The following is a 27,798-nucleotide window of genomic DNA, read 5'->3' on the forward strand; positions in this document are numbered from 1 at the left end:
ATAAATATTAATTGAATGAAACAAAAACCAATAATCCACCTGCTAAAGACGTCTCTTGACTTCAGTGGCCACTGGATCAAGCCTCCATGCCAGATGGCCTGTTCCCACTCAGCAATCTCCCTCTGGGGTGGCCTGTTGCCCTGCCCTGGTGTATCAGGTAGAAGCTTAGAATATACTCAGAATCCTCAAAATGAGACTTCTCTATTCTCACAGGACAGGCCTCTCTCATGGAATAGAGGGGGCAGACAATGTGCTCTGGGATTGTGCAATGCCAGTTATTAATACAGTTATTTTAATTGAATAGGTTTGTTCTAGAGTTATTATAAAATAACCCACTACTATCACATTCAGTTCTAACAAGCTTTAGGAATCACCATTGGTAATGGCTTAGGGTTTATATAACCTGTCCAGAGAAGCAGAAGTTACCTGATTACATTGTTAATGAGAGTCACTGACTTCTTTATGTTTAAGTACTGTTGATTCCAGATTATTTTAGCAAGTGGTTAATAATAAATATGCTCCTGCCCTAATGAATGGCCCATCCTTCTCCCCTTGAATAAAGAGCACAAAGCGTTTTTGCCCTCATTCTGCAATACGTGTGGGTGATCCCATACAAATGGGGTCTTTCTATACTCTGACTATGGAAATTTTCTCTTCTGTGGATATTTTCTGGAGGAGGAAAATATAGGCCTAAGGTATTAGGTTGGTACAGAAGCAGATGAAGAGTAAAAGAAAGAGCAGAACAGAGGGAGGAAAATGGGTTAAAATAGGTTTTAAAAGCTCTAGTAGTTACTTATCATTAAGTCTGTAACATCAACAGGCAATTGAAGCATAGATCCCTGAAACAACTCTGGCTTCAAATTTCTAACATCCGACCAGAAGGCTTTCCATTTGGGACAATCCCAGAAGGCATGAAGACAGTTCTCCATAACATGGCATCCCCATACAACAGGCATTCAAAACTTGTTGCAACGACATCTCTAAAGTCTTTCTGCAGTGCTAGCCTGTCTGGATGTTTTCCCCCAAAAAACCTAATTGGCAGCTCAGCACTTGCATGGAGCATTCACTGTAAGTCAATGGTTTATCATTGCAATCCATATTTAAGAGTGACAAAGCCCTAGCAGATGAAGACAGATTATTTGGCCCAGCAGATGAAAGGAAGAAAATCAAGGAGGTTCAAAATAGCTCATCCATCTGTGAAAGCAAAGCCCTGTATTCAACAGAAGCAATTCAATGTAGCAGGATGGCACACTGGTGACAAAGTTAGGAAGGAAGATACATGGCATACTACAATATGCACCAATGTCGGGATGTGGAGGGTTATAGTTCCTGACAACTTCAAATCTCAGAGTACTCCTAGAAACTGGCAGATTTTGTAGGACATTTTTCCTCCCAGTTATCCCCAGATTTCTGTCCTACATATTTTGGGCTGTAAAACACGATGCACACAGGGCTGTATACATAATAATTAAACAAGTTTCTGGTGTTCTCCACACTGGCCCCTTGTCTGTAAAGGAAAGTCTTTCTAACGAGACTTATACCAATATCGGTTTTGAGTTTAAACTTTCTTGTGGGTAGGGCAAGAGAGGGGTCTCTGGAGAATTAGGTTGAAACACATACAACCCTCTTTGGAGGTTTGGGTTTATTTCAAGGGTTCTGGTTTAACCAAAATGCCACACAGTTTGCAACTGTCTCTAGCTGAGTTCCTCACATGCATCTTTACATGCAGTAAACCAATGGTTTTCAAAGTTTGGGTCAGGACCCAGTTCTGGGTCATGGAATGCAAGGTACTCGGTTGCCTTGCTCAGCACCCAGGGACCCTGGTGGCCGGCCAGTGAAAATTAGTATTCCCAACCTGTACCAACACCACGCTGCGCCTCGGAAGCGGCCAGCAGCAGGTCCAGCTCCTAGGAGGGGGGCCACAGGGCTCCACATGCTGCCCCCGCCCCAAGCACCAGGTCTGCACTCCCACTGGCTGGTTCCCGGCCAATGGGAGCTGGGGGTGGCTGAGCCTGTGAGCAAGAGCCACACGGAGCCATTTGTACAACTCTGCCTAGGAGCCGGACCTGCTGGCCACTTCTGGGGTGCAGTGCGGTCTGCGGTGCCAGGACAGGCGGGAAGCCTGCCTCTGCACCCCAGCTGCACTGCTGACCAGGAGCCACCAGAGGTAAGCCCATACCCCAACCCCACACCCCAATCCCCTGCCCCATCCCTGAGCCCCCTCCAACCCAGAGCCCATTCCTGCACCCCAACCCCTTCATCCCTGGCCCCAGCCCAGACCCTGCACCCCCAGCCCAGAGCCCTGACCCCCTCCTGCACCCCAGACCTCCCTCCCACACCCTGAACCCCTCATTCCCAGCCCCACCCTGCAGCCCTCACCTCCACACCCCCACCCTCTTCCCTAGCCCTGAGTCCCCTCCCACACCCCTCATCCCCAGCTCCATTGGGTCATGGGCATCCACAATTATCTTCAACTGGGTCACCAGAAAAACAGTTTGAAAACCATTGCAGTAAACACCCAAAACCTTCACAAAATCATAAACATACCATACCCCTAGAGCCAGAATTGCTTTCTGGCTATTGTCATGTCTAGGAGCACACTGACCATCACAGGAGAATGTGAAGTAGTTCTTCTATTTCTCTCAAGCTCCTGGGTAGGGAGCCCTGATTGCTTTTAAGACTAGCCCTTCTTTACTTAGGGTGCTGAGCCTGGATAGACTCAGATGCACCTAATTAGCTCCCAGACTGGCTCCTTTTAGCCAATTTTTGTACTTGAGCTGGGAATTGACTTCCAAGACACAGTCTGGCGTCTTCTTAGGGGCACCCCTGGGGTGGGGAAGCAGCCAGGTTGTAAAGTCCTCTTAAACAGGCACCAAAAGACCAAGCCTCATGTCACATTATTACAAAATAAGTGGCCAAAAATCTTCCTTTTGGAAATTAAGGTCTCTCTGACATCTCCTAGTGGGAGTGTAGCCACCAGTTTAAGCATGGGCAAAGCAGAGCTCCTAATCCCGCCACACACACTTCCCACTATCTCCTTTTGCTATTGCTGGGGATAACACCACACCCTGCCTGTCACTCAGGCCTGTAACCTGGGTGTGATCCACTCAGACTTTTGGTGGCAAAACTCTGTAGTGTAGTCAAGACTGATTCTTTCTGCATCACATCTCTACGATACGATGTTTCCTACCATCCACACAGCTAAACTCTCCTCTCATCATGTCACACCTCGATTACTGCAACATCCTTCTCTCCGGCCTTGATGAATGAACTCTGGCCCCGCACACTTCATTCAGAACGCTGCAAAGGTCATTTTACAAACCCATCACTTGACCATGTCACCCCTCTCTTTGAATCCCTCCACTAGCTACCCCTTCTCTATCACTTTCAAGGCCCCTGGCAGTCAATCCCAACCCTACCTATAATCTCTCATTCACAGTTGAGTTGTTGTCGCTCAGCTCCAACTGGCCTATGATTCCAGCCTCCACTGTCCACTTGTTAAATTTTCAAACAAGCACCTAAATATCTTCTCCCATGCTGCCCCACGTGCTTGGTAGGCACTCCCTGCAAACATCCCCAAAGCTAACTCATTATCCACCTTCAAATCCCTCATGAAAAGCTCTCCTTTGCTATAATGCCTACAAAAAGCTTGACAATGGTTAGGCTGCTGGTGCTGAGACTACTGCCTGTCATGCTGACCAACACTATCTCATTGTTTCCTTGTACTTGCCCATTGGTCTGTCTCATCCATCTGTCACCTCATCTTAGACTACAAGCACGTTGGGGGCAAGGAACGTCATTTTGTTCTGCGTTTGTACAGCACCTAGCACAGTGGGGCCCTGGACTATCAGTGGAACACCTAGGCACTACAGTAATACAAATAATGAGTATATTTTATCTTTAAGTCACAATGCTGCACTAAGGGTGGTACACAGCCACACCAGCCCAGCAGGAGCTCCCAGAGGTATTGTGCTTGATGCAGACCCACAACTTCCTGGAGTTATGTTGAGCAAGGAGAAGCACTGACCTTGCACCAGGTGACTGGGTGCTGTCATCTGACTGGGCCATGGCTGGCCATTCCTAGTGGTTACAGCAGGAGTCAGGCCTAATGATCAGAGCAGAAGTCAGGCTTAGTGGTTGGAATCGGAGTCAGTTGCCAGGAATCAGAGTCCAAGGTCAGAGCTGGAGTCAGAGCCCAGTTGCCAAAGCCAAGGGTCAGAGCCAAAGTCAGAGATCAGGAGTCAGTGCCATGGGTCGGATCCGTGTTATCTTGATGAACAAGGCGGGAGCAGGACAGGAACAAGTAAGTGCTATCACAGCCAAGGGTAAATGCTCTGCGCAGCCACTGAAGTAGCAGTGTAGTGTAGTGCTAGTGCTGGGCTTAACCGCCAGTCTGCTGACTCTTCCCACCAGTTAGGTGGTGGAGCCAATCAGGCAGCCTACATGAGGCCAGCTGCACTTATCAGGTTGCTTGGAGACTGGCTGTGATGCAGGCCCTGCTTCCTGACAGGTGCAATGTGTCCTTCCCACTACACAGAGCTAGCTCTGCAGATAGGTGAGGAGGGGGACTGAACCATGGCCCCAGCCCCCCTCAGAAGACTAGTGGTGAGACTGGCACTAGTCCCAGAGCCCTTCACTCAGAGGAGCACAAAGCCCGGATTGTATTTAGTCCTTGCTCCATTTGCACGCTGACATAAGGCTGGGTACAGTCTAGCACTGAACATAAAACCTTCCTCTCTGCATGAAGCAATTGTTGACTCAGACACAAGCGTAACAAAGCTGACTCAAGGTTTTGGTACTGGGCTAGCTCGTGTAACCTTCTGCACCAAGTTCCTACAATGATAAAAATGAACCTGTTTCAACAGAAGTCCTGTATTCTATCTGGTAACTCGTGCTACCATAGAAATTAAAGGCCCAATCCTGGAAAATCTTACTCATGTGAGTTGTCTTTACTCAAGCAAATAGCTCCACTGACGTTAATGAGATCACTGCCACGAGTAACGGCCTGTAGGATGAGGCCCTAAGACTCACACAAGCCTGCTAGTTCACTGGGCTCACTCCCGTGGTGGAACAATTTAACACAGCTTTCCTAAAATAGAAATGCAGGTGATGTTACAGAGCAGCTCACTGGCCATCCCCACATCCCAGCTGCCGAGACTAGGTTGTTTAAACTGTTTTCAGCTGTTAACATTTGCAGTTACTTAGAAACACAGAAGGATTCCATGCATCCAAAAACACAGCTAACCCTTTCAGTCTGTCCCAGTGCTCAGCCGCTAGATCCAGAAGAGCTCTCTGGCTATTGTCATGCCTAGGAGCACACTGAAGATCACAGAAGAATGCTTCTGAATCTCTATATTCAGCACTAGTACATGCAGTTTCTAAACATTTTACCCAGGGTAAGTGACTGACTGACTAACTATGGTCTTATGCTTGGGCCTGCACTATCAGAAACCGACATGTGGATGGTCAAAATTAATAGTTTGTGCAGTGGCAGTTAGGCCAGGAACCAGAACCAGAGGTCAAAGCCAGAATCAGGAGTTAAAAGCAAGGTCAGAAGAAGGCAAGCATAGGGCTGGGAGCTGGATTGGTGCAAGGGCAGGGCATAGAACAGGATTGAGAACAAGGCTGGAGCAGACTAAAGCCTGTATAGTCTGTCATCACTATCAGGGCAGGGAGAGTTCTAAGCCATGAAATGACATTGGGCAGTCTAAGCTGCAGGGCTTCCTGTGAAGATTATATACCGGCCCTGAGAGTCACCAGACCAGCTCCTGGCTTGTGGATTGGCTGGAGCCTACCACAGGAATGATTCATCACCACATGTGGCTTAATCAGGCTCTAGTTCAGGGATGACACATCACCTCATGTGTTCAGGCTTAATAGCAGAGTATAAGAACATCGCTGAGGAAGATAGTACATATCTTGTGGTCTAAGAGCATTAGGTTTGGAGTAGTTAGACAGTAGTGTTGACTTGACCTCTCATCCTTTGGCAAACTGAGTTCCAGGTGGATTAGTGTGTGTGTGTATGTGTCTTTGAGATGACACTTTACAAACTGCCATCTGTCTGCTCTGCAGGGGCACACAATATCACACAATAGGCACCAACTCCGTGGGTGTCCGGGGCTGGAGCACCCACTGGGAAAAATTGGTGGGTGCTCTGCACCCACCAGCAGCTCCCCGCCCTGCCCCAGCTCACCTCCACCACCTCCCCTGAGCGTGCCTTCCCTGCTTCTCCCCCTAGCTCCCAGCGCTTCCCACTGCGAAATAGCTATTTCACAGCAGCAAGCACTGGGTGGGAGGAGGCAGGGGGAAAGTGGTGTGCTCAAGAAAGAGGTGGGGAAGGGGCGGGGATTTGGGGAAGGGTTCCAATAGGGGCAGGGAGAGGGCAGAGACTTTGGGGAAGGGGTTGGAGGGAGTCGAGCACCCAGGAAAAGTTGGCACCTATGTAGCACATGGCATTTTGGGGAAGAGCAGGAACTGGCTTTAGTGTACAATAGTTGGCCATTATTCTGCATGTTACATTACAAATTCTGGGCTTTTCTTGGCCCACCATCTCCTGTTGGTTTCTACTTCAGAAGTAGCTGCCAAACGAGAGCTACGGCCCCAGCTTCTGGAGTCCTGTGATTATGGCAGGATCTCAGATAGCTTCTAGTCCCCCAAGAAAAGTTTGACAACCTGACCTGACTTATGCAGCAACCTCATCCTGAGTCTGCTGACAGCCTGAAATAATGCCTCTCAGAAGGGTGAACTGCCTCATGTATCCCAATGGATTGTTAATGCCAAGTACTACTGTTCTGGGGCCACCACCAACATTAGCCCAGCAGAGGACTTTGTATGTGGCAGGAAGAGAGGAGTACAGTAGGCCTGGCCCGCCTACCTAGGCGGACACACCTGGGATGCATCCCTGCTGCTGCCCAGCCTACCCCTTCCACTCCAACCCCCAAGTTCCCCATCCACAACCACCTGTTAGGCCTGCCTCTTGCAACCCCAGCCTAGCCCCAAAGTCTTCCCACCAGGTCTCTCCCACTACACAGTTCCACAGTCCAGATTTCTCCCATCCATTTCCTCATAATGCAGTCTGTCATCTGCTACCTGGCCCTGGATGCAAGGCACCCCTACGCTAGTAATATAGAATCCATTAAGTATGCAATGGCACTGAAACCTACAGTTACCCAGACAAATCCAAAAATGGTATTCTTGCCCCATCCCTACTATTAACTCCTTTTTCCATTATTCTTGAACTGTTTTGATTGAAAAAAAGAAAAAAAAATAGCCAAACAACACTGCATCTTAAGCAATTATAATTTGGAATAATCACAAGGCAACTTCCCTTATACTTCCTTTTCTTGATTTTTTGAAAACCTCAATTGTACCTAGCAACATTTATCAAATCTGAGCAGGAGAAGTAAACAAGGGCCTTGGATTAGGGCAGCAGAACTTTGTGAGGCTTTTGTTTTTAAATGTCAGGGACTCACAGACTTCTCACCCCACAATTTGCTGCACAGGAGATTCATAATCTTGGGGGTTCATTAAACAACAACGGAGTGAGTGAGAAAGGAATACAACTTTTATTAAAAAGAAACTAGGGAGCATCTGTGGTGACTGTTGGACACAGCTACAGTGTGTTCTCAACCCCAGCTTCCAGGGCACATCTCGAAAATCCTATATTCATTATACTGTCTCTTATGAGGAAACCCCTTTCAATTATAGTCTTGCACAAACATATCTCTACAAATCAGGCCAGGTATTTAGTTTGTCATTATTAGAGGTAAAAAGAAAAAAATAGTCCATCCATGTGGTGTTTATAGTTTCCTAAGTCTGTTTTCAATGTTATGGGGATACTTTCCATTTGTGGAACAAGACCTCCTTTGAATCTGGGTTCAGTCATTTGAAATTATAAGAATTACATCACGAGAAATGAGTCACACCAGAGCAGCTAGACAAACCACAGTTCTGGAATAGTTTGGGAGCAAACTACAATTTCAGCTCTTCAGAAAACTATCCCAACATAGCCACCGCACGTGAGGATGTTTGAAGCATTGCTTGGAGTTATTGATGAATTTGACTGGTTCTTTCCTCCTGAGTTTCATTAACATACACGTAGCTAGCAATGAAAAGGAAACAGAGTTCTAAGTGTGTTCTGTTCTCCTTACATTACTTTGTGTGCCAAGAGTAAGATGGTTGTAAAATGTGGTGAGAACAGGCTATCCAGAGGTGACCCCCATGGCACCACTGGCCCCTCTGCAGAATTTACCCAGCAGAGCACAAGGAGGTATTTGGCTTGGCAAATAAGCAAAAAAAAATCGGGAAATGTTCTACTTCTGGAGCATAAAATATCTTGCAATTCACTGTAAGCTATGCCAAAATAGGACTGTAAATTAGTGCTATTCTGAGCACTGTTACCTACCACTGTGTGCTCTGTGCTCCTCTCAAGAGTGAGCTGAATGGAGAGGAGAAGCCAAATGCAGAAAACCCTGGAACGATATTGCCAATGCTTTGGGAATGGGAGGCTGGGGAATGGGTGATGGCAGCTGATACACCAGTATATGGTCTGGGATCTATGCGGGTTTGTTTTCATTTTCTGTGGCATTCCATCCTAAATGGAGATGTGATATCCAATCCCTTGCCAGTTCTGCAATGTCTGAGTCTGCAGTTCCAGGGAAAGGATATGGAAAATTGAATCAAGAGGGCAACGGGTTTTGACAAGTACATTCTCCCATTCTGTGTGTATGTATGTTGAAAGGCAGCATAGGGGTATGGTGTAAAATGAGCTGGCTCACGTGCTCACAGACCTGGCCAAAAAAAAGAGAACTCTAAGGATAAAGCTGCTGGTAAGAAGGTGATTACATTGTTGAATCCGATGAAGTACTTCCTATCCAGCCAACAGACAGTGGAGCGTTAACTGTACAAGGCCCCAGGGTATTTTCCTGCAACTCCAATGTGTGTCAGCCTGCCAGCTGCACAGAATGAACAGACAGGAGCAATATAATGCCAATATTCCATACTCCGCACTGATTGCCTAACCGATCCGAGGGACAATTCACGGCCCTTATCTTCAAAGGCCAGAATGAACCAAATCTGAGGTATCTCATGTGCATTGCACTTTTCAAACTCAGAGAGCCTGCTGACTGAATGTTCCTAATGGAAGGCACTTCATTAGCTCCGGAGATCGGGCTGAGCCCAAGTTTTGCAGTTATCAGACTGTAATTCAAAATTCATCCAATGATAGGCATGCCCTTAACAGCCAACAGCCATGCATATTTACCCTCTCTCTTCTCCCTTTTCAATCCTTCCCAATCAGAATGCAGGATCATACAAAGGTTATGGGGGGGTCCATGGAACAATCTGACAATGAGTGACCCCCACCCATACCCTTCCAAAACAATTACCATGGAGACAGAGCAAACTGCCTCTTTTGCACACACCCCAGGTAGCCCTGCCAGAATGGGAACCGAATAATACTGGATTTTGTGTCAGAGTCAAATTTTGATACCCATGCCGGGTGAGCCCTTCAAAAGTATGCAAAACGAATCTATTCATTCCTAATAAGAATTCTGCTTTTCCTCCAATTTGTTTTAAGTAATCTCTCTGACTTTTCCACATTCCAGCGTAGGAAGTTACCAGGGATGTAACAATTCCACTATAAGACCCTTAAAAGGATATTCTTATTGTTCTCTACCTGGGTTTGGATGATCTGGGTCCCCAGTAGAGCAGCAGTATGATTCTTATAAACTCTGCATGAGGATTAAGGAGAGCACCTCCTGACAGGAGAATCTGAAGGAAAGTCTGTGTGTTTCAACTCATGGAGTTTCCTGCTTCCAGATATTCTGTGTGATTTTATGCATACAGCATAATATGGCCCTCTGTGATTAAGTTCCCTAAGGATGATTCCTGTTTGTTGATTCTCTCTTAAGAAATCAGTGACTTTTCCAGACCAACAAACACAACCAGTGGACAAGGATCACTATGGCACTTGCAAGGAATGAATGATTTTTTTAAATAAAATTTGCTTAAGTATTTTAAAACACTTAACCTGATTTCACTTTAAGGGATTCTGTCAATTGCTCTAATAGGCCAAAGATTGATTTTTTGAGTCACAAATATGCACTTACTCAGTGCTTGTCCATTACTGAGTCTGTTTTCCCTGCTCTCACATTAAAGCATTGAGTGCTTTATAAGAATCTTCTTGGAAATGGTCAGAATTTAGCATTGCTGAATATATCTTAAAAACCTACAGGCCCTGGAGCACTTGGCAGGAACTTGTGTCCCCTGCTCAGTCCTCCATAGTATACTTGACAAGCCTGGAGAGCTGAAGAAAACTGGTACAAGCATTTGGCAATACTAATGCTGCAAACAGTGGGTGGAGAAAACAAATCCCTTAACTGTGCATTCGCTGAAGTTCCATTGAATGTGAGTCAGAGTTTAAGTGGGTTATTTTGTCTTACTTTTTCTCTGTTGCAGCTATGTAGCTAGATATGAAAAGTAAAGCCTTACTATGTAAATTGAATCAAAACCTGAATATTTTGCTTCCAGAATGTTTATGGCAGGAAGAGGTATGCTGCTTTGAATTAAAAAAATAAAAATAAATCTTGAATAGTCATCCTGGCCCAGATCCATAAAGGTATTTAGGCATCTAAACCCCATTGAAATCATACTGTTGAGGATCCGGGCTTCGAACATACAGACTACAGAGATTAGAACTCTCTTTTTTTAAAGCTATGTGTGCCAATGTCTTAATTAGACGAGTTTTTAAATCTCATGGAGATGTATACACTAATATGAGAAAAGACGCAACTTTAAACCATACATTAGCATGCTCGTAAATCAACAGGCCTCAATGTCGATTGGAGGAGTCTTTGGCGGCGTTACAGTAGCTTTACAATTGTGTGCCAATACACATTTTAGTAACTACTGAACCAGGGACCAAAACACAAAGTTGGTATTAAGTAGCCTGGATTAGAGTAATGCACAACCAGAGACTGACTTTTTTTTGTTCTAATGCAGTTGGAAAAAGCTCACAAGATAAAGGTCTTCCTGTGACCTCTGCCAAGAACACTGGAAAAGTTGTATTAAAATGTTTTAGGCTGCAAGAAAATAAACAAATAAAGAATAAATAAAGTGCAAATGTGACTCATTTCCTAGACAAAGGGTTTTGGACCTGCTGAGGTATTTTCATCCAAGCTGACTATATTTTAGGTAGAATTGACCATACCACAGAATTATGACAAGATGGGAAAAGTGCCTTTCTCTCTGGAATTTCCAAGGATTTTAGCCTCACTAAAATTCCGTTTCAGTGGTGGAGTCTATGTGGATTTCTCATGATCCTCACTTAAAAGCCCACTCATTCCTGCTCCTTAGCGCACACAAGATGAAGAATGATTCCTTGCTTTACGGGGCGGGGTAGGGCTGGGAGGGGGGCAGAATTGGACAGCTGCCCAGAGGTGAGGAGAAGAGAGGGAGATGACCTGCCTGAAGATATCCAACCTGGGCCCCGCCTTCTCTGGCTTTCTGCCTCCCATTGGCCAGCTGGGAGCAAACATGGATTGATTGGCACCCATGTTCCACTCTCTCATTAATTTAAACCTTTTTCCAGGCTGTAGGGACCTCCTATCCTCTTTATCTCTCCTGCCCACTCCTTCTTGTAGTTGTAGTGTACGAGCTGGTTTTTTTCAGGGCGCTGTGGGTCTGACTGATTGCCTGTTTGGGGGTCTGGAAGTAATTTTTCCCACTAGACCCAACTGGCAGAGATCTGGTGGGTTTTCTCACCTTCCTCACAGCATCGTGGAGGCACAGTGAAGTTGAAAGGGGCACAGCTTGAAAATATAATATTAGAAATATACAGGAACGTTAGTTCATTGTGTTGCAACTTGCATCAAGAATCCAGTGCAGATAAAGGCCAAAAAGGCCCAGCTCCCAGATATAAATGAGACCCAAGATTTCATTGGTGGACCCTGTTCCTGTAAGAAGTGGAGACCTGAAGACTTTGCAGACCAAGGTACTCCCTTAGCACCCTCTACCCGCCCCCGTTGTGGGGTGGGTGGCCAAGAGGCTTCAGAAGTGAGCTGAGTCCTAGGGGTAGCCTGAGGAGGTCTACCCTGAGGTATTGGTTATATGGTGAGAGCCCATGTAGTCCCACACAGCTGAATGGTATGTGAGAGATGGATTGGGCCTATAGCGCCAGTCCTCAGTGTTAAATTAACAAAGGTGCAACCTGCCATTTAAATCCATCCCAGTGTCTGTCTGTCTTCATCTGTGTGTCCTGATTAAGCCACAGCTACTCTCTTGCCAATAGACTGAAGACCTCAGAACTACTCAATTAAATATGCTCAGAGAGCACAACATAGGTAAAGGATCTCTGCGATTACCTGTGCCAAACCCAATGCATTTTTGGCAACCCCCTTTTCTAGCCAGTCACCTATACTGTCCCACTTGTTCAAGCTCATGGATTAGGATGGCTGCAATATGTTTCTCATGGTGTTAATTCAGGTACTCTTTTGTCACACTATCCAGAGTGGCTCACAACCAGGGGTACCAACCTCAGGACAAACTGTCAAATGCAGGGCAGACACCCCAAACTAATGGTATGTTCTATAATTCAATTTCACCAGCCCCATACGACATGTGAACTCCCCAAGTACTGCAGTAGTCTTATAATGGAATCACAGACAGACCCCTTAGACACTCCAGTCTATCTTGTCATCCAGGCAAGCTGGGCTATGTGATAAATGGTCACTTATACCAAAAATCACAAAATATTCCAGGTTACACCCAGTCCCAAGAGACCAGTCACTCACTTAGGTCGATTTGCATCCTAGATCTCACACCAAAAACAACACTGGTAGCCAGCTCTATAGTGAACTAATTAAAGGTTTATTAGCTAACAAAAAGGGAATGAGTTATTGACAGGTTAAATCAGGTAAAATTACATACACGGGTGAGTCACAGTCTATAATTCCAAATGGTAGCAGAGATGTAGTATTCTGCCAGTTTCCCAAAAGTCTCTCAGGGCTACCCAGAAAAACTCTGGGGATCTCAGTCTTCTTGTTCCGTTATTCTGCTCTGTTAAATCCACACTGTTCAGAGATGAAGAATTTTTCTCTGCATCCATACATCTAGCTTCTTTTTCTCACAGAAAACAAGTTGACAGTGTCACTACTCACATGGGCTCTTTGAGGATGGAGAGAAAGGAATGCATGTAGAGACTTTCATCTCCAGTCATCACACACAATGCCCTCTTGCTTTGAAATGTGCAAGAATTAGCACTCTCCTGTTAAAATTCTAACTTCTTTCTTATTTGATGGGTTATTTACTAACAGGATATATATAATGTAAATCATAGAACTGGAAGGGACCTTGAGAGGTCATCTAGTCCAGTCCCCTGCACTCATTAAATGTTTGCAATTACATTATAACAGGATACAGATAAATGAAAACAATGCATGCAGCATCCCATTAGTTTGCATGAAGTTTAAACACCAAATACACTCATACATTTAGCTATCACTGTGACCTATACTAATACACGAGGGAATTGGCCTGGCTTCCACATATGTGCAGTGTAACTGTAGCTGTGTCAGTCCCAGGATATTAGAGAGACAAAGTGGGTGAGGTAATACTTTTTATTGGACCAACTTCTGTTTGAGAGAGACGCTTTCGAGCCACACAGAGCTCTTCTTCCAGCTATGCATTTGTAAGTGTTCAGTGAGGCCTGGGGCTTTGGCATGAGCTAGTACCTGGTCTGCCAGTGTCACTCTCTTATTTTGCATTAATCCCAAGCAGAACGAATGTATACAAAGTCTTGGTTTTGTGCCTCATGCCAAACTATATTATTGACAACATGGGATTCAATCCTTTTAAATGGTTGGTCACTGCATGAAGCAAATCTGAAATTTCTGTTTTGGCCTCATTTGTGATTTACAGATGATTCCTGATCCCATGCTCCCATTGTGTTATCTTCTTTGCATACAATGCCTGTGTCAGTGCCTTTCTCATGCATGAATTCTGGCTCCTCAACTGATCCTCTGGTTTTGCCAGAAGAGCACTGCAATACAGTGGGTCAAATTCATACCTCTTGCAACTCCTTTGCCTGTACTTTCCTTTCCCCCATAACAGGCATGTTTCTATCAATTTATCCATGGTAGGAGCAGTCATAGAATCATAGAATATCAGGGTTGGAAGGGACCTCAGGAGGTCATCTAGTCCAACCCCCTGCTCAAAGCAGGACCAGTCCCCAACTAAATCATCCCAGCCAGGGCTTTGTCAAGCCTGACCTTAAAAACCTCTAAGGATGGAGATTCCACCACCTCCGTAGGTGGTGAGGAGTTGTAATTTGGTATGTGGTGTAAAACTGTCGGTGCTTGCATACAGGAGGCATTCCTTGCAGAGGATCTCCTCACAATGGAACCCTAGTTTTAGTGTAAAGCCCTGACAAACTTGTGAGTGCATGAGTAGATGCATGTGTACTTAAACACTCAAAGGATGTTGTACCACTCAGGCTGCTTAAATGAAATTTCCTGTGTTGCAGTGCCTGCAGCTGAGCCAGTCCATTGCAATGAAGATTTCAATCTATTCTGCCCCAGCAAATGCAGCACAGCAACTCACTGAAGCAGAATTAGTGGCATACATATAAAGATATCACTTACAAAATCATGAAGTTTAGCTTGGAACATTAAAATGACTTTCCATCCGAAGCGTATCCATTCTGGCAACTGTGGAGACGAGTGGAAATGAACATAGCCACTATGCTAATTATACACACTTGTACCCCTACTGGTTTCCCCTCAAGAAACCTTGGGAACCTTTAGCTGCTCAGCTGAGCAAGTTACCAAATATGCTAGTTATTGTCCTGAAGAGCTATTGGACAAAATGCAGCACCGGGTACACTAATCCATTTAAAACAGCAAATGATAGGACAAATCTGAGGTAGCAAATTTGTTCCACAGCTGTTACCAGATCCTTCAACTATTTATACAGATTACCCTCATCAATTTTCTCTAAGCCCTGGTCTACACTATGAGTTTAGGTCGAATTTAGCAGCATTACATCGATTTAACCCCACACCCATCCACACAACGAAGCCGTTTTTGTCGACATAAAGAGCTCTTAAAATCGATTTCTGTAATCCTCCCCCGATGAAGGGATTAGCACTGAAATTGACATAGCGGGGTCAAATTTGGGGTAGTGTGGACACAATTCGATGGTATTGGCCTCCAGGAGCTATCCCAGAGTGCTCCATTGTGACCGCTCTGGACAGCACTTAGAACTCGGATGGACTAGCCAGGTACACAGGAAAAGCCCCGGGAACTTTTGAATTTCATTTCCTGTTTGGCCAGCGTGGCAAACTCAGCAGCACTCAGCAGGACAGGTGACCACGCAGTCCCCTCAAAATGTTTCTATGCTCCCCCTATCATCTCCGTCCCTGAGGTTATTGCAGATTAGAAGGCGGAAAAAAACACACTTGCGATGACATGTTTTCCAAGCTCATGCAGTCCTCCCGCACTGATAGGGCACAGGGTAATGCATGGAGGCATTCAGTGACAGAGGCCAGGAAAGAATTGCTGTGTTTGCTTAACGGCAAAAGTATAGTGCCTCGCTAGCGATCCTGCCCGAGCCAGGTCGCTGTGTCAGCCTTGGGAGGGGGCATGAGCGCTTTGTGAGCAGGAAGGCCATAGATATAGACATTGCATTAGGTAGCTTCTGTAGCTAGAGAAAACATTCCTGTGTATTCGGCAAAGTCTGTGGCAAAAAAAGAGAAGCCCCCTAGTGTAGTGGTTATCACGTTCACCTAACACACGAAAGCCCTGTTGTATAGTGGTTATCACGTTCACCTAACACATGAAACATTCCTGGTTTGAAACCGGGTGGAAACAGGTCACTGTTCCTTTTTCTGACTCCCCTCCTGCACTTTTAGTCTTAGAACAGACCACGCTGTGAAATTTTACTTGAATTATATCAATTATGAGTTAAATAATATGGAAGCTCTCTCTAAGTTATAGTCCAGAATTCCTTATCCTTTCACTGCTCTGATAAATTAACATTTTTGTTAGGGGCAGGGGGAAATTTTCATGAAGCCTTTTATAGGGATTAATGATATCTAGGACTCTGAAATAATCTTAACGTGGCCCATAGAGTGCAATCCTTCATTCTGGATTTGTCATTCCATAAATTGAACTGCTCCTTACTACTGTTCAGGCTTCATGAGCCATGGGAGCAAGGGGCAGGCTGGGTAGGTGCAACCGCGCTGTGCTGCTGGCTGGGAGAGCAGTCTGAGGCAGAAGCCTCCAGCTCACATGATGTTCCAGGCAGGACTGAATCTCCATGAGACGAAACTGTGGCTTTGGCTACACTTGCATTTCAAAGCGCTGCCGCGGCAGCGCTTTGAAGCGCTAAGTGTAATCAAAGCACCAGCGCTGGGAGAAAACTCTCCCAGCGCTGTCCGTACTCCACTTCCCTGTGGGGAATAACGGACAGCGCTGGGAGCGCGGCTCCCAGCGCTGGGGCTTTGACTACACTGGCGCTTTGTAGCGCCGCAATTTGCAGCGCTGCAGAGGGTGTGTTTTCACACCCTGCTGCAGCGCTGCAAATTTGTAAGTGTAGCCAAGCCCTTAAAGAAGAGAATGACCTGCAGTCACTCCCATTCGGTGCTCTAAGAGGAGGATAGCCATGTCTGTCCAGGCACCCCTGGACCTCACCAGGGTCTGCCAGCTGAGCGGGGCTGAGCGGGACCCCGGCTGGCAGGAGCCGGCGGACGGAGCCCCAGACCGGCAGCAGGCTGAGCCGCTCACCCCGCTGCCAGTCTGGGGCTCCATCTGCCAACCCGCTCAGCCCACTGCCTGCCTGGGGTTCCGATCATCCAGGCAGGCAGCGGGCTGAGCGGGTCCGGTGGACGGGACCCTGGAAAAAAGGCGCGAAACAATTGTCTGCCAATGCTTTCACAGAGGTGGGGGGCTGACGACATGTACCCAGAACCACCCGTGACAAAGTTTTTGCCCCAACAGGCATTGGGAGCTCAACCCAGAATTCCAATGGGCGGTGGAGACTGCGGGAACTGTGGGATAGCTACCCACAGTGCAATGCTCCAAAAGTCGACGCTAGCCTTGGTACTGTGGACACACTCCATCGAGTTAATGGTCTTAAGTGGGGACACACACAATCAACTGTATAAAAATCAATTTCTAAAAAATCAACTTCTATAAATTCAACCTAATTTCGTAGTGTAGACATACCCTAAGTAAACTGGCTCTGTTTTGATAACAAAGGCATTTTAAACAGCTATGAAACCAGGACAGGCTGTATATTAACAACTTTCACAGCTGCTAACACCCTGAAGACATAGTTTAAATATGTGAAGTGACTTGTTTAATGTAGACTGCAGTGCAATTTGACAATGTCCAAATGTTCAGTTTGGAGCTGGAACAAGATTAGAGGCATCTACATTATCTGTGCTCTGTACAGTCAAGCTTGACTGTAGAAGTTGTTTCCTTTCTTGGAAGAGAATTGAAAGGAACAGACCATTCCTGTCAACACTGCCATCACCACAGTGGTGGATAATGAGCCTGTTTTACACATATATAATTACTACTTACATGCATTCTTTTCTACACCCACTGCATTGGCACATTGTGAGTAGAAATACAAATCCACCTACATATCTGGATTCCAGCAAGGTGGCCAATAGTCTATGCGAGTCAATAATTTGGAACGGTTTCATTAGAACCAAGGGGTCCCTAGCACAAAGTTTATGTCAACAACCTAATGACAGCCATTCTGTACACACAAATTCAAGGAAAAAGACAAATATTTATTTTCTGTGAACTGTTGCTGAGCATATTATTTACAGCAGGCCGGCGCTGGGTAGCTTTGCTAATAATAAAACCCAGATGTTGATGGGAAGGCTTTAAAGCTCTTTAAAAATAAGAGGACTCAGACCTAAAATATTTAGATACAGTATATGGTTCCATGTTTGCAAGTCACATCAACAATTTAAATAAGCCCACTTTCTTTCAGAACAAAGTATGAAAACGTGCAACAGTGTTGCTCTGGCTGTCAAGTACTACACCCCACACTAATAATAAGTGTTGAGATATTTTGACTTCTAGAAGAAGGAATGGGACTTTCTGAGGAAATGAGAGCAAGATGATCATCAAAGAGGCTCCCATCATTCGAAGTTTTACCCCGGCTCAGCTTCAGCACTCACACTCTACAATTCCAAATCTGGTGCCACAATTGGGAATACATCACAGTCCTGGGGAATGCCGGGCACCTCAACTCCCATTGACTTTAAGAGCAGTGGAAGGTGCTCAGCCCCTTGCACAATGCAGCCTTTAGTAACCAATGCCATGCATTGACACCAAACACAAGGTAGAGGACCTAATTCTTAAATGGCCAAACATGAGGCGGTATCATGACTAGAGGAAGAAATTCTAACAATGTGCACCTAAATAGTTCAAATGATAATCACTGATGTAAGTAAATCAGCTCCATCACTTCCCCTTACTAGGCTCTGACACCTCTCTCTACAAACAAACAGAATAAGGTACTATTTGATGCAAATTTCATCTATTGTAATTACAAAGGTTTCCACAATTTGACCAGCTCCAGAAGAAGGGCTGATAACATTCAATGGTCAGATTCTGCCTGCCCCTTTTCAGGGTGGGCAGTGGGAGGGTGCAGTGGAAAGGGCTCAGGATCTTCCCACCCCTTATGAGCCCACTCTGGGGAGTGCAGGGATTTCGCCCACTCTGTTCCCTTGGGGGTGCCAATCACCTGGCAGAGGGCAAAGAGAGGGAAGGGCCATGGTTGCCCCACCCATGTACCAACAAGCAGAGTGATGCAGAAGGGGGTGAAAGGAAGTTTCAGCGTGCCACCGAGCCTCAGCGCTTTGTCTGTGTGGCACAATCTAGCCCCAGATAAATCATTCACTGGAGGTGAGGTTTTCTCCCATGAATTTGTGAACAATTTAATCTCTTTAACTAGCTGCCAAATATCCCAAGTTTAATCAGACACTTAGCTGCCTTGCATGCACGCTGTGCTATGATCCAGTCAAAACGATCTACGCTACCCTTCAAAAAACACTTTTGACTGACCCTTAGCTCCTGGAACAATGAAAACAGCTCTGGAGGTATTATAACCACATGCTCTAGTAGCTAACTTAAAATAATGCAACGCGTCACGTGGAAAAATGTGCAGTTGTGAAATGCAATGTATATAACAGCGACTAATTCTGTATTTTGGCTGGACAACAAAACAGAGCAGTTGGATATGCTGTTGTGTTAAAAACAGTCACTTGATCATTAGGGACTTGATTATGCCATTTAAGCAGAGTCCACAATGAGGGGATACAGGCCACCACGTCAGGGAGAACACTGCAGGCTTTCTGGCTTAGTAGGGCAGAATACTTCCTGGAATTCCTGGGCATACATGGGCTGCATACTCACTGTTATACCCTTTTATGGGGTATAGCATACTCCCCCTCTCTGGCATGGCCCCACCTTTTCTCCACCCCCTTTGAGGTGACATAAGCCTCCAGGGGCATATGAATGGGGCATGGTGGGGAATCATTCCTGCAGTCCCCAAAGTACAGAGACACAAATCCACAATGGCATTTTGTGGATTTATTCTTAGCATTGCAGTGCCTAAATTTTAGGCGCCTAGCCACCCCGTGGAATCTACGAAGCCTGGGTTAGATGCCTAGGCTCTTTGTATAATTCATGGACAGAGATAGGTGCCTGAGAATGGAGCTAAAAAAGCCAGGATGCTAGGCAAGGTGCCTCCTAAGCTAGCCAATAGCAGGTGCCAAATAGAGCGGTGTGTCCTAAGCCCCGCCCCTCACTACAATTTAGGACCTAGGTCCAGGCTGGAGAGGAGAGCCTAACTCTGCTTGGAACGCAGAGCCTGGAATCCACAGCTGGGAACCCCATTCCTGGAGCCAGACACCTGTGCTGTTTCTTGCAAGAACGGTACCAGTGCACACCTAACTCCACACAAAACAGTCAGGGGTGGCCACTTCCCTTATTATCTTTCACCCAGTGGTAGGGGAACTCACCTGCGCACTCAGAGATCCTGGTTCAGTTCCACCCTCTAGCTGATGAGCAGGGATTTGAACTTGAGTTTCCCACCTCTCAGGTGAGGTGCTACTAGGAAGCAGGTTCTGGAGCAGAGCTAGTCTCCAGGAAACCTCATCAATACAGCAGGCCCGCAGCAGGCTGCCTGATGAGCCACACGACCTGAGTGGCTGCAGAGGCCAGCAGCAGTTCCACCAGCCCTCAGTGCTCAGACCCACCACTGTGACTGCTCCTGTGTTACCTCGGTCCTGCTGCTCCTGCTTTGCCCCCAGCCTTGCCTCTATCTTGCACCTGCCTTGAACTCCGCCTTGCCTGATACACTGTTCAGCCCAGTTCCTGACCTCCAGCTCGAACTTTGGCTCTGGCTTCTTCTGACTACAGACTCTAGTCTGGCTCTTGACTCTGGTATCCAGTTCCTGCCCTCCGGTCTAACCTTTGGCTCCAGCTTTTGACTACTGAGTCCAGCTCTGACCCTAGTCCTTAGTGCCCAACGACTGCTCTGACCACCAGGCCACACTGCCCCTGTCCCGGTCACCTGACAGGTGCCCTAAGACAACTGGCCTATACTGTCATTCTCACTCTGTCTCTTTGGCCCAATGCATATTTAATTATCTATACACAGTGGAACAACTTCAACTGCAGAGACAGAGAGCCCACATCAGACTATCCATAGCTCAGTGATTAGGCCACTCACGTGAGAGATCCCTGTTCAAATCCCTTCTCCTTATTGGGGGGTGGAGTGTAAACTGGGGTCTCGTATGGGGGATGAGTACACTGGGATAAAGGCTATATGGGAGGCTGCCGCTGTCCTCCAATGATTTTGTGTGAAGTTAGGCATGCTCAACGCATACCTACTGGACTGGGCCCTGCTGGGGAGAGAGCTGGGAGAATGCCAATCTGTACCACACTGAGGCTTCAGTGTGAGTTAGGCAGGAGGACTCCTGTCTAAGGCAACACTGTGCATGCCTGGAGGCAGAAACAAGCATCTAGGGGACTTCTACAGCAAAAAATATTGGCACTGAGTGATTCTAGGCACCTACAGGGTTAGAAGGCAGCCAAATGAGGGTTTTGAGGCCCAGTGACACCTACATTTTTAACTTAGGCACCTAATGTGGGAGGTTGGGATCTTAAGTCTTTTTTGTGGATCTTGGCCAGAGGCTGCAACTTTACTTGGCCCTTCCATGGCTCATGCAAATGGGGAAGGCAACTTACACTTTCCCCACTTTCCCCTGTGTATCTGCATAAGGTCCAGGCACACTCTGGGTGGACAAGTACCAGGACTGACCAATTACTAGTATCATGGAAGGATGGCATATTTATCCTCCCAATTATTGATGCCACCAAACGATGCTTCATAGCTTGCTTACAATATGTGGAGACTATCAAGACCTACTAAGTCTTCTCTGATTAACAAGAATAGTTGTATGGGGCTTATTCTGTCACCCTTACTCAGCTGGAGTAGCATCCATCCCCCTCCCCACCACCACCACCACAGGTAGCCCCATTGCACTGGGCTCTACATTACTGATTCCAAAGTTTAGTGTCCTCCAATAGGTGGGCAGGCAATGCCAATATTTCCAAGCTTTACCTTTCTTCGTCTCCTTGGGAAGAATCACTTTATACAGAGTAATTTCTAGCAAAGAAAAGATACACATTTACAGCTACAATGTGACAAAGCACCACTAAGAAATAAGATATAACACAGCGGCTTGTAAAATAAAGTACTTGAGATAGGGCCAAATTGTGTCTGTAAGCCACAGCTGCCTGGTGCGGGGGAGAGAGAGAGGAGAAGCCAAGTAGCAGTAGGAGGCAATATCCAGATAATCAAAGGCTAGGGGAAACCTGGAAATCAATAATGCTGAAAGAGACTTGTAGACATAGCCTGCTTAGAGTTTATTAGTGTTTAGGAAATGGAAACATTAAAGAGAACAAAAGTCAGGCCAATATATTTTTTGGGTTGACTGACCACGGGTATGATGTCAGCAGTAGCAGCTAGTTAGAAAGCTTAAAAATTGACAGCATTCTAATCTCCTTTCAGAAACAAGTGGTAAAATCACACATGAGATAATTACTGAATTACCTGCAAAAATCCTCTACACAGTAATGGGAGAGTAGTTTCCACTTTGCTGAACTACTGTTATATATCAGCCTACCGTTTTGTACAAAAATATCTGTGCAAAAAGTGAGATAACCAGTCAAAGATCTATGGGCTCAATCCTCCAAGGTGCTGAGCACTCTGAACTCACATTCAAGTCAGCTGTAGGTGAAGACAATCAGCATCTAACAGGACTGAATGTAATTGATATCATTGACTGCTCTGTCTCTGGTGGCAGATCTGTTGTGCTAGATCTATCTCTTGCAAGAGCTTCATGCTTATTCTAAGTATTATCAATGTATGACCCATACAGTTATGACCACATGTGGGTTTCTACTTGTGTTTTTATATACTATAGGTCTTCATCTGACTGTCCAGTCCAAGATAAACATTTTAGTCAGTGTATTGCTGTATTTAGCTTTACATGAGAAATAAATCTTCGTACAATGCTGAAAGTTGGATCCGAATAGTATATGCATCATACTCTGTATGAACAGAAAATGAAATACATGTAATGTTTGCCCATCTTTCTCATAGCTTGTTCCTAATGGTAGCATTAATAAATTACATGTAGTCCAGCAATGTAACATATTTGGCCAATATGTAAAAATCTTGCAATTAGCATTTGCTGACATGTGGCATACCTCCCAGTGAAGTGAAAGGAATAACTAGCTGGAGTTTTGGCTGTGACATTGCCACACATTGGGCGGCATGCCTCAGTTGGAAAAAAAAAAAGTTTGGGGAATATTCAAATCTCTATCTCCAATCTGTATTTTTCTATGCAGTACCTTTTTAATGCTCTCATAACTATAGAATCTAGGTGTTGCCTACATAATTAAGATCCACAATTAATTCTGGTTGAAGAAGGAGCTAAACTCTTCTTAAGGTATATTATCGTCCATGCTGCAAACCTAACATTTCAATCTCTATTTGCTTTTTCTTCAATAGTGTGTAAACTTCTAAATCAATACAGTATCTTATATCCTCTGTACAAACTGCAAGGTATTGACCATGTTACAAAGCATGCATTATATAGAGAAAGAGAAAAGGGGATTTTCATTCACAAAAGTAAACTGGTTAGATTTTCATTTCAGCACTCTAGTCAAAAAATAACTGAAGAGATCTGAAAGGTACAATGTGCTCAGGCATTCCGGAGCACAAATTCATAACACCCAGAAGCAGCATCACATAATGCCTTAGAGATCACACCACACTTAGCACTTGCTACTGTTAACACCAGACTGACAGATCTATACCCTTCCTACTACCCTGCTGCATCTCTGTAAATCCAAGTGTAATTTATATACACCATATAACACATGGAGTGATTTGTTCTCTTACTGCACTCTCAAGTAATGTTGAGAGAGCACATCATCGGCTCTCTTACTTTTGGGGACCAATTTATTTATTTTAGCTCCCCACCCTTCCAGAATAAATGGCAACTATAGCTCTTAACTAGCAGCAACCTCTCCAAGTGAAGCTGAAAATAGCGGTCAGCAAATATATTAGAAATTTGAAATGCACAACGACTTTCCATATTAGAAATGTGGTTTTCAAAAGAAACCCTTAACTTCAGTTTAAATAGTGATCTGGGGAGTTTCTTACCTTCTATGATCTGAGCCGCTAAAACAACAGGGAGAAATGAACCCCAGTGCAGTAGTAGCAAATTCCAGGGCCGCCAGCAACGCCTGGAGCAAATTTGCCAAGAAGAGGGGAAAAAAAAAGAAAAAGATAAGACTAAAAGTTAAAGGCAGAAATTCTAGAAAAAAGTCACAAGTTAGCATTCTTACCTTGAGAGCATTTTTTTTAAAGTTTGTTGAAAGACCTTAAGTGGGAAAAATGTTCAGTGAACATGAATTTTTACTTCTGAAAAGAAAAAGTTAATAAAAATTGGAGTCTCTTGTCTCCTCCAACGTTCAGACACGAGTGAAACAAAGGCAGCTCTCAGGCTCTCTCAGTGACTCATTGCAATGAGTGCTCCAACACTGAAATCTGACTCCTTCTAGATTTTCCTTTCAGACCACTGCCTTAAACGCCTTAACCTTATTCCCTACCTTATTAATGGAGACCCACTTTTGCTGCACCTCCTTCCATTGCTATCATTAGCCACTCTTGCATCTAACTACACAGCATACATACACTAACACATATCAGTAGAGTTTCCCCACATCCTCTCCCTTCCACCACTCCTCACCTCCACTCCCTTACCCAATAAAATATTACCTACAACATCCTTCCATCCAATATAACCAAAACTAGGCATCTCTGTATGGTATTCAACACTTCTCCAACCAGATAGATTAGCCAAGCTATAACTTAAGCAAGTTTTAAAGTAATGAACAAAACAGGAAGCCCCCCCTCCCCCCATCAACTGCAATATATGTCCAAGTTAACAGGACTATAAGTGGTACAGTCATCACAGAGACATTTCTAATCACATTCTTATCTCTGGCATGTCCTGTATTTATAATATTCCTGTTTATAAAGATTTACACCCATAGTGTAAGTTCAGAGTCTGTGTCTATATCCATGTCTATACATACATGTGTATATATTTGCAATAGTGACTCCATAGCTAAGGGTTTTAAAGTTTCCATTATAAGTGTGAATTTGCCCCACCTGTCTAACTTTCTGAAAAATGCTTTTGCCACACACAGTTTCTTATGTGTAGGTCCTCCCCAAAGAAAAATTCTTTGAAAAAAAATTGAAGGTTAATCAGACCGAGTCATAAAACTTTGAAAAAGTGCTCTCTTGTCACTGTTTAAAAAGAGTAGGAGCGAAAAGGGCCCTGACCCCCAGGGATGAGTATTCTGAGTCTGAAAAGTGTTGTGGGGGGGTTAGGCTGGAAGAAGCTGAGGGGGCTTGGGAAGATCTGAGCTGGGATATGAACATCGTTTTACCCCCAAAAAAGTATTTTTTTTCCATTTTAATGAAAGTTAGGGGAAATCCCAGTCAATAAACTTTCTTTAGACAGAGTTAAGTGCTGTGTATTCTAAACCTTAAAAACAACTATACGTTACCAGGCATTAATAATTGTAGTTTTTAGATAACCCATGCGCTGGAAAAAAAACAGAAATTCACAGTCATGCTTCCAGTCACCACCACCACCACCTTAAATCTGCCCCAGACTCCATTTACAGGCTAGCAGGTTTACCTTGCTCATTTTGCCTCAGCTGCATTTTTAATATAGCCAGAGACCACCACTACCCCCCACCCACTTTCTGCGCATTGGCAAGAGAAACATCCACCAGCTTATAGGCCAGAGACTTAATTTTCTTTCAGTCTGTTCCCACTACAGACCACACATTCACTCTCACTTTGTTTTCACCCTTCACATGTGGTCTAGAGACCACATCCCCCTTGATCCATGATACAACATTGGGCAGGAGAGAGCACATCCCCCCCTCTTCATTCACCCTCCTCTGAAATTGTCTACACTCCTTTTTCCGCCCTCTAGATTTGCCACTGTTGCTGCCACCAGTAGTGCTACAGTAGTACTTCTCCCTGCTATCCACAGGTAAATGTTGCTTTTAAAAAGAGCCAGATACTGTATAGGAGCATCAGTCAGTCACTCAGTTCTGCAATATATCTTCAGCAGCAGCTAATAGGAATTATTGTTAGTGTTGTTATATCTATTTTAAATCCTTCTTTACTAATACACAAACTTTTGTTCTTTCCTAATATGCAAGCTTTTTCTTTACCCCAAGGAAAGACTACCTAAAAAATCTCCCCGTTATGGTTTATATTTTTGTCTAGTGTAAATGGATCATGCAACTCTGCCATATTGAATGTATCAAGCTTGGTATCTCTGCATTATGTTTCTTGCATATGATGAATATAACTAAGTGAAAAGTATTAAAGACACGGAGAGATTTGTGTTCTATGCAGGGCCAGCTCTAGGTTTTTTGCTACCCCAAGCAAAAAAAAAATTGGCCAACCCCCACATCATATATATATATATATATATATATAGGCCTTTATACATGTTTGCACTGTGCAATGTTTTTTTTGTTTTGTTTTGTTTTCGGTTGTGGTTCCCCCGGTGTGGGGGTCTGGAGCGATTCCACTTGCCCCACAACCCAAGCAAACAGGAGCCCCCCTTGTTTCCTTTCTGTCTCTCTTCCAGCTTTGCCCTGTGTTGGGAGGCAGGGGGTGGGGATGGAGGTACTCTGGAAGCGGGAGGAGAAGTGATGTGCCTGGGTCAGGGGCTGGGATTCTGGACCGGGGTGTGCCTGGGGCAGAGGGCAGAACTCTGGCCCCCAGTGGGCTGGGCTGGTGGAGCAGCAGCCAAGGGTGGGTCTCCAGGCACGCCGCAGGGGGCAGGGGTAGTGGCGGGAGCCCCCTTTATTGGCAGCGGGGCACAGTGTGAGGCCATGGAGGACGCAGCTGCATACACACTGGGCGGTGAGCCCTACTATTACTACGGGGAGGCGAACGAGAGCAGGCCGGGTGTGCACTGCGAGTGGCTGGCAGACTGGGAGGTGTCCTTCTCGTTGCTGCCCATGTTCTACATGCTGGTCTTCGTCAGGCAACGGGCTGATGATCTTCACCATGTGGCGGAGCCCGCAGGCCAAGTACCACTCCGCCGACACCTACATCGGCAACCTGGCACTGGCTGATCTGGCCTTCGTGGTGATCCTACCGCTGTGGGCTGCCTACATGGCACTGCGCTTCCACTGGCCCTTTGGCTTGGCGCTGTGCAAGCTCAGCAGCTACCTGGTGCTGTTCAACATGTTCACCTCTGCCTTCTGCCTGGGCAGCCTCAGCTTCGAGCACTACCTGGCCATCATGCGCTCACTGCTGCGCTCCCGGCCCATGCACCCCTGCACTGCTCTTGCTGGTGGCACTCTGGCTGCTGGCCAGCCTGCTGGCTCTGCCGGCCCTGCTGCTCCGCGACACGCAGACCAGCCCAGCTGACAACCAGAATGCCGCCCCTGGAAATGTGCCGCCCCTGGAAATGTACTTGCTTTGCTGGTGCCTAGAGCCAGTCCTGGTTCTATGTACACATTCTAGATTGTTCATAACTCTTTTCTAAATATTGTCATTTATTATAAAAGTATATGTTGCTTTAAATATTTTCTCCTTTTTTCTAGCATTATTGGTATAATCAGAGTTTTTGCCATTTTTAATCAAGTGTATATACTGGTTAGGTAACTTCTTTTAAAAAATATGCTATAACAAACAGTTTTCCCCAATACTCTATCATTTTCTCTGTTGGGTATGGTCCTATGGGTTTTTCTTTTATGAAACATTTTTTTTTACAGGGAAACGAATTATTAAATCGTGTTGATAGCCTGAAACAGAACATTTTGTTTGACTTTTTTATGGCTCTCCCTATCTGTAAAATGCTTGGCATACAGGGAGGGGAAGCAATCCTAAATGGTATATGTTCAGGAGGGCAAAATGTAAATACACAGATTATGTGATAAACCGTGTCTGGGGATTCTCCATTCCAGCACAGAGTAAAACAAGCACAAGTCAATGATTTCTCATTACTTTTTAAGTTCCGTAAACCTCCTGCTTCTGTTAAATCAGAATTTCAAATCAAGTGGAGAGGAGGTTAAAAAAATTAATTATCTATTTTGTAAGTTAATATCCAATATGCCAGGAGGTTATTTTACAGAAAGTCTATAAAAAAGGGAA

General features: G+C 45.2%; 1 protein-coding gene across 6 annotated transcripts in view; it reads right to left on the bottom strand.

Moving 5' to 3' along the window:
- COL15A1 (collagen type XV alpha 1 chain) overlaps positions 1-27,798 on the bottom strand; it is a 328,870-nt gene that overhangs the window by 250,599 nt on the left and 50,473 nt on the right. For 3 of the 6 annotated variants that reach the window (XM_045005761.1, XM_045005760.1, XM_045005762.1), the window contains one exon: positions 23,761-23,843. The exons of 1 other annotated variant lie outside the window; for it this stretch is intronic. In XM_045005761.1, the coding sequence (XP_044861696.1) occupies positions 23,761-23,843 (83 nt within the window). Of the gene's footprint in view, positions 1-4,027; positions 4,076-23,760; positions 23,844-23,945; positions 24,081-27,798 lie in introns of those variants that run through there. 2 more of the 6 variants (XM_045005763.1, XM_045005766.1) reach the window with 2 other exon arrangements.

This window comes from Mauremys mutica, chromosome 2, assembly GCF_020497125.1.
Source record: "Mauremys mutica isolate MM-2020 ecotype Southern chromosome 2, ASM2049712v1, whole genome shotgun sequence".
Classification (NCBI taxonomy): domain Eukaryota; kingdom Metazoa; phylum Chordata; order Testudines; family Geoemydidae; genus Mauremys; species Mauremys mutica.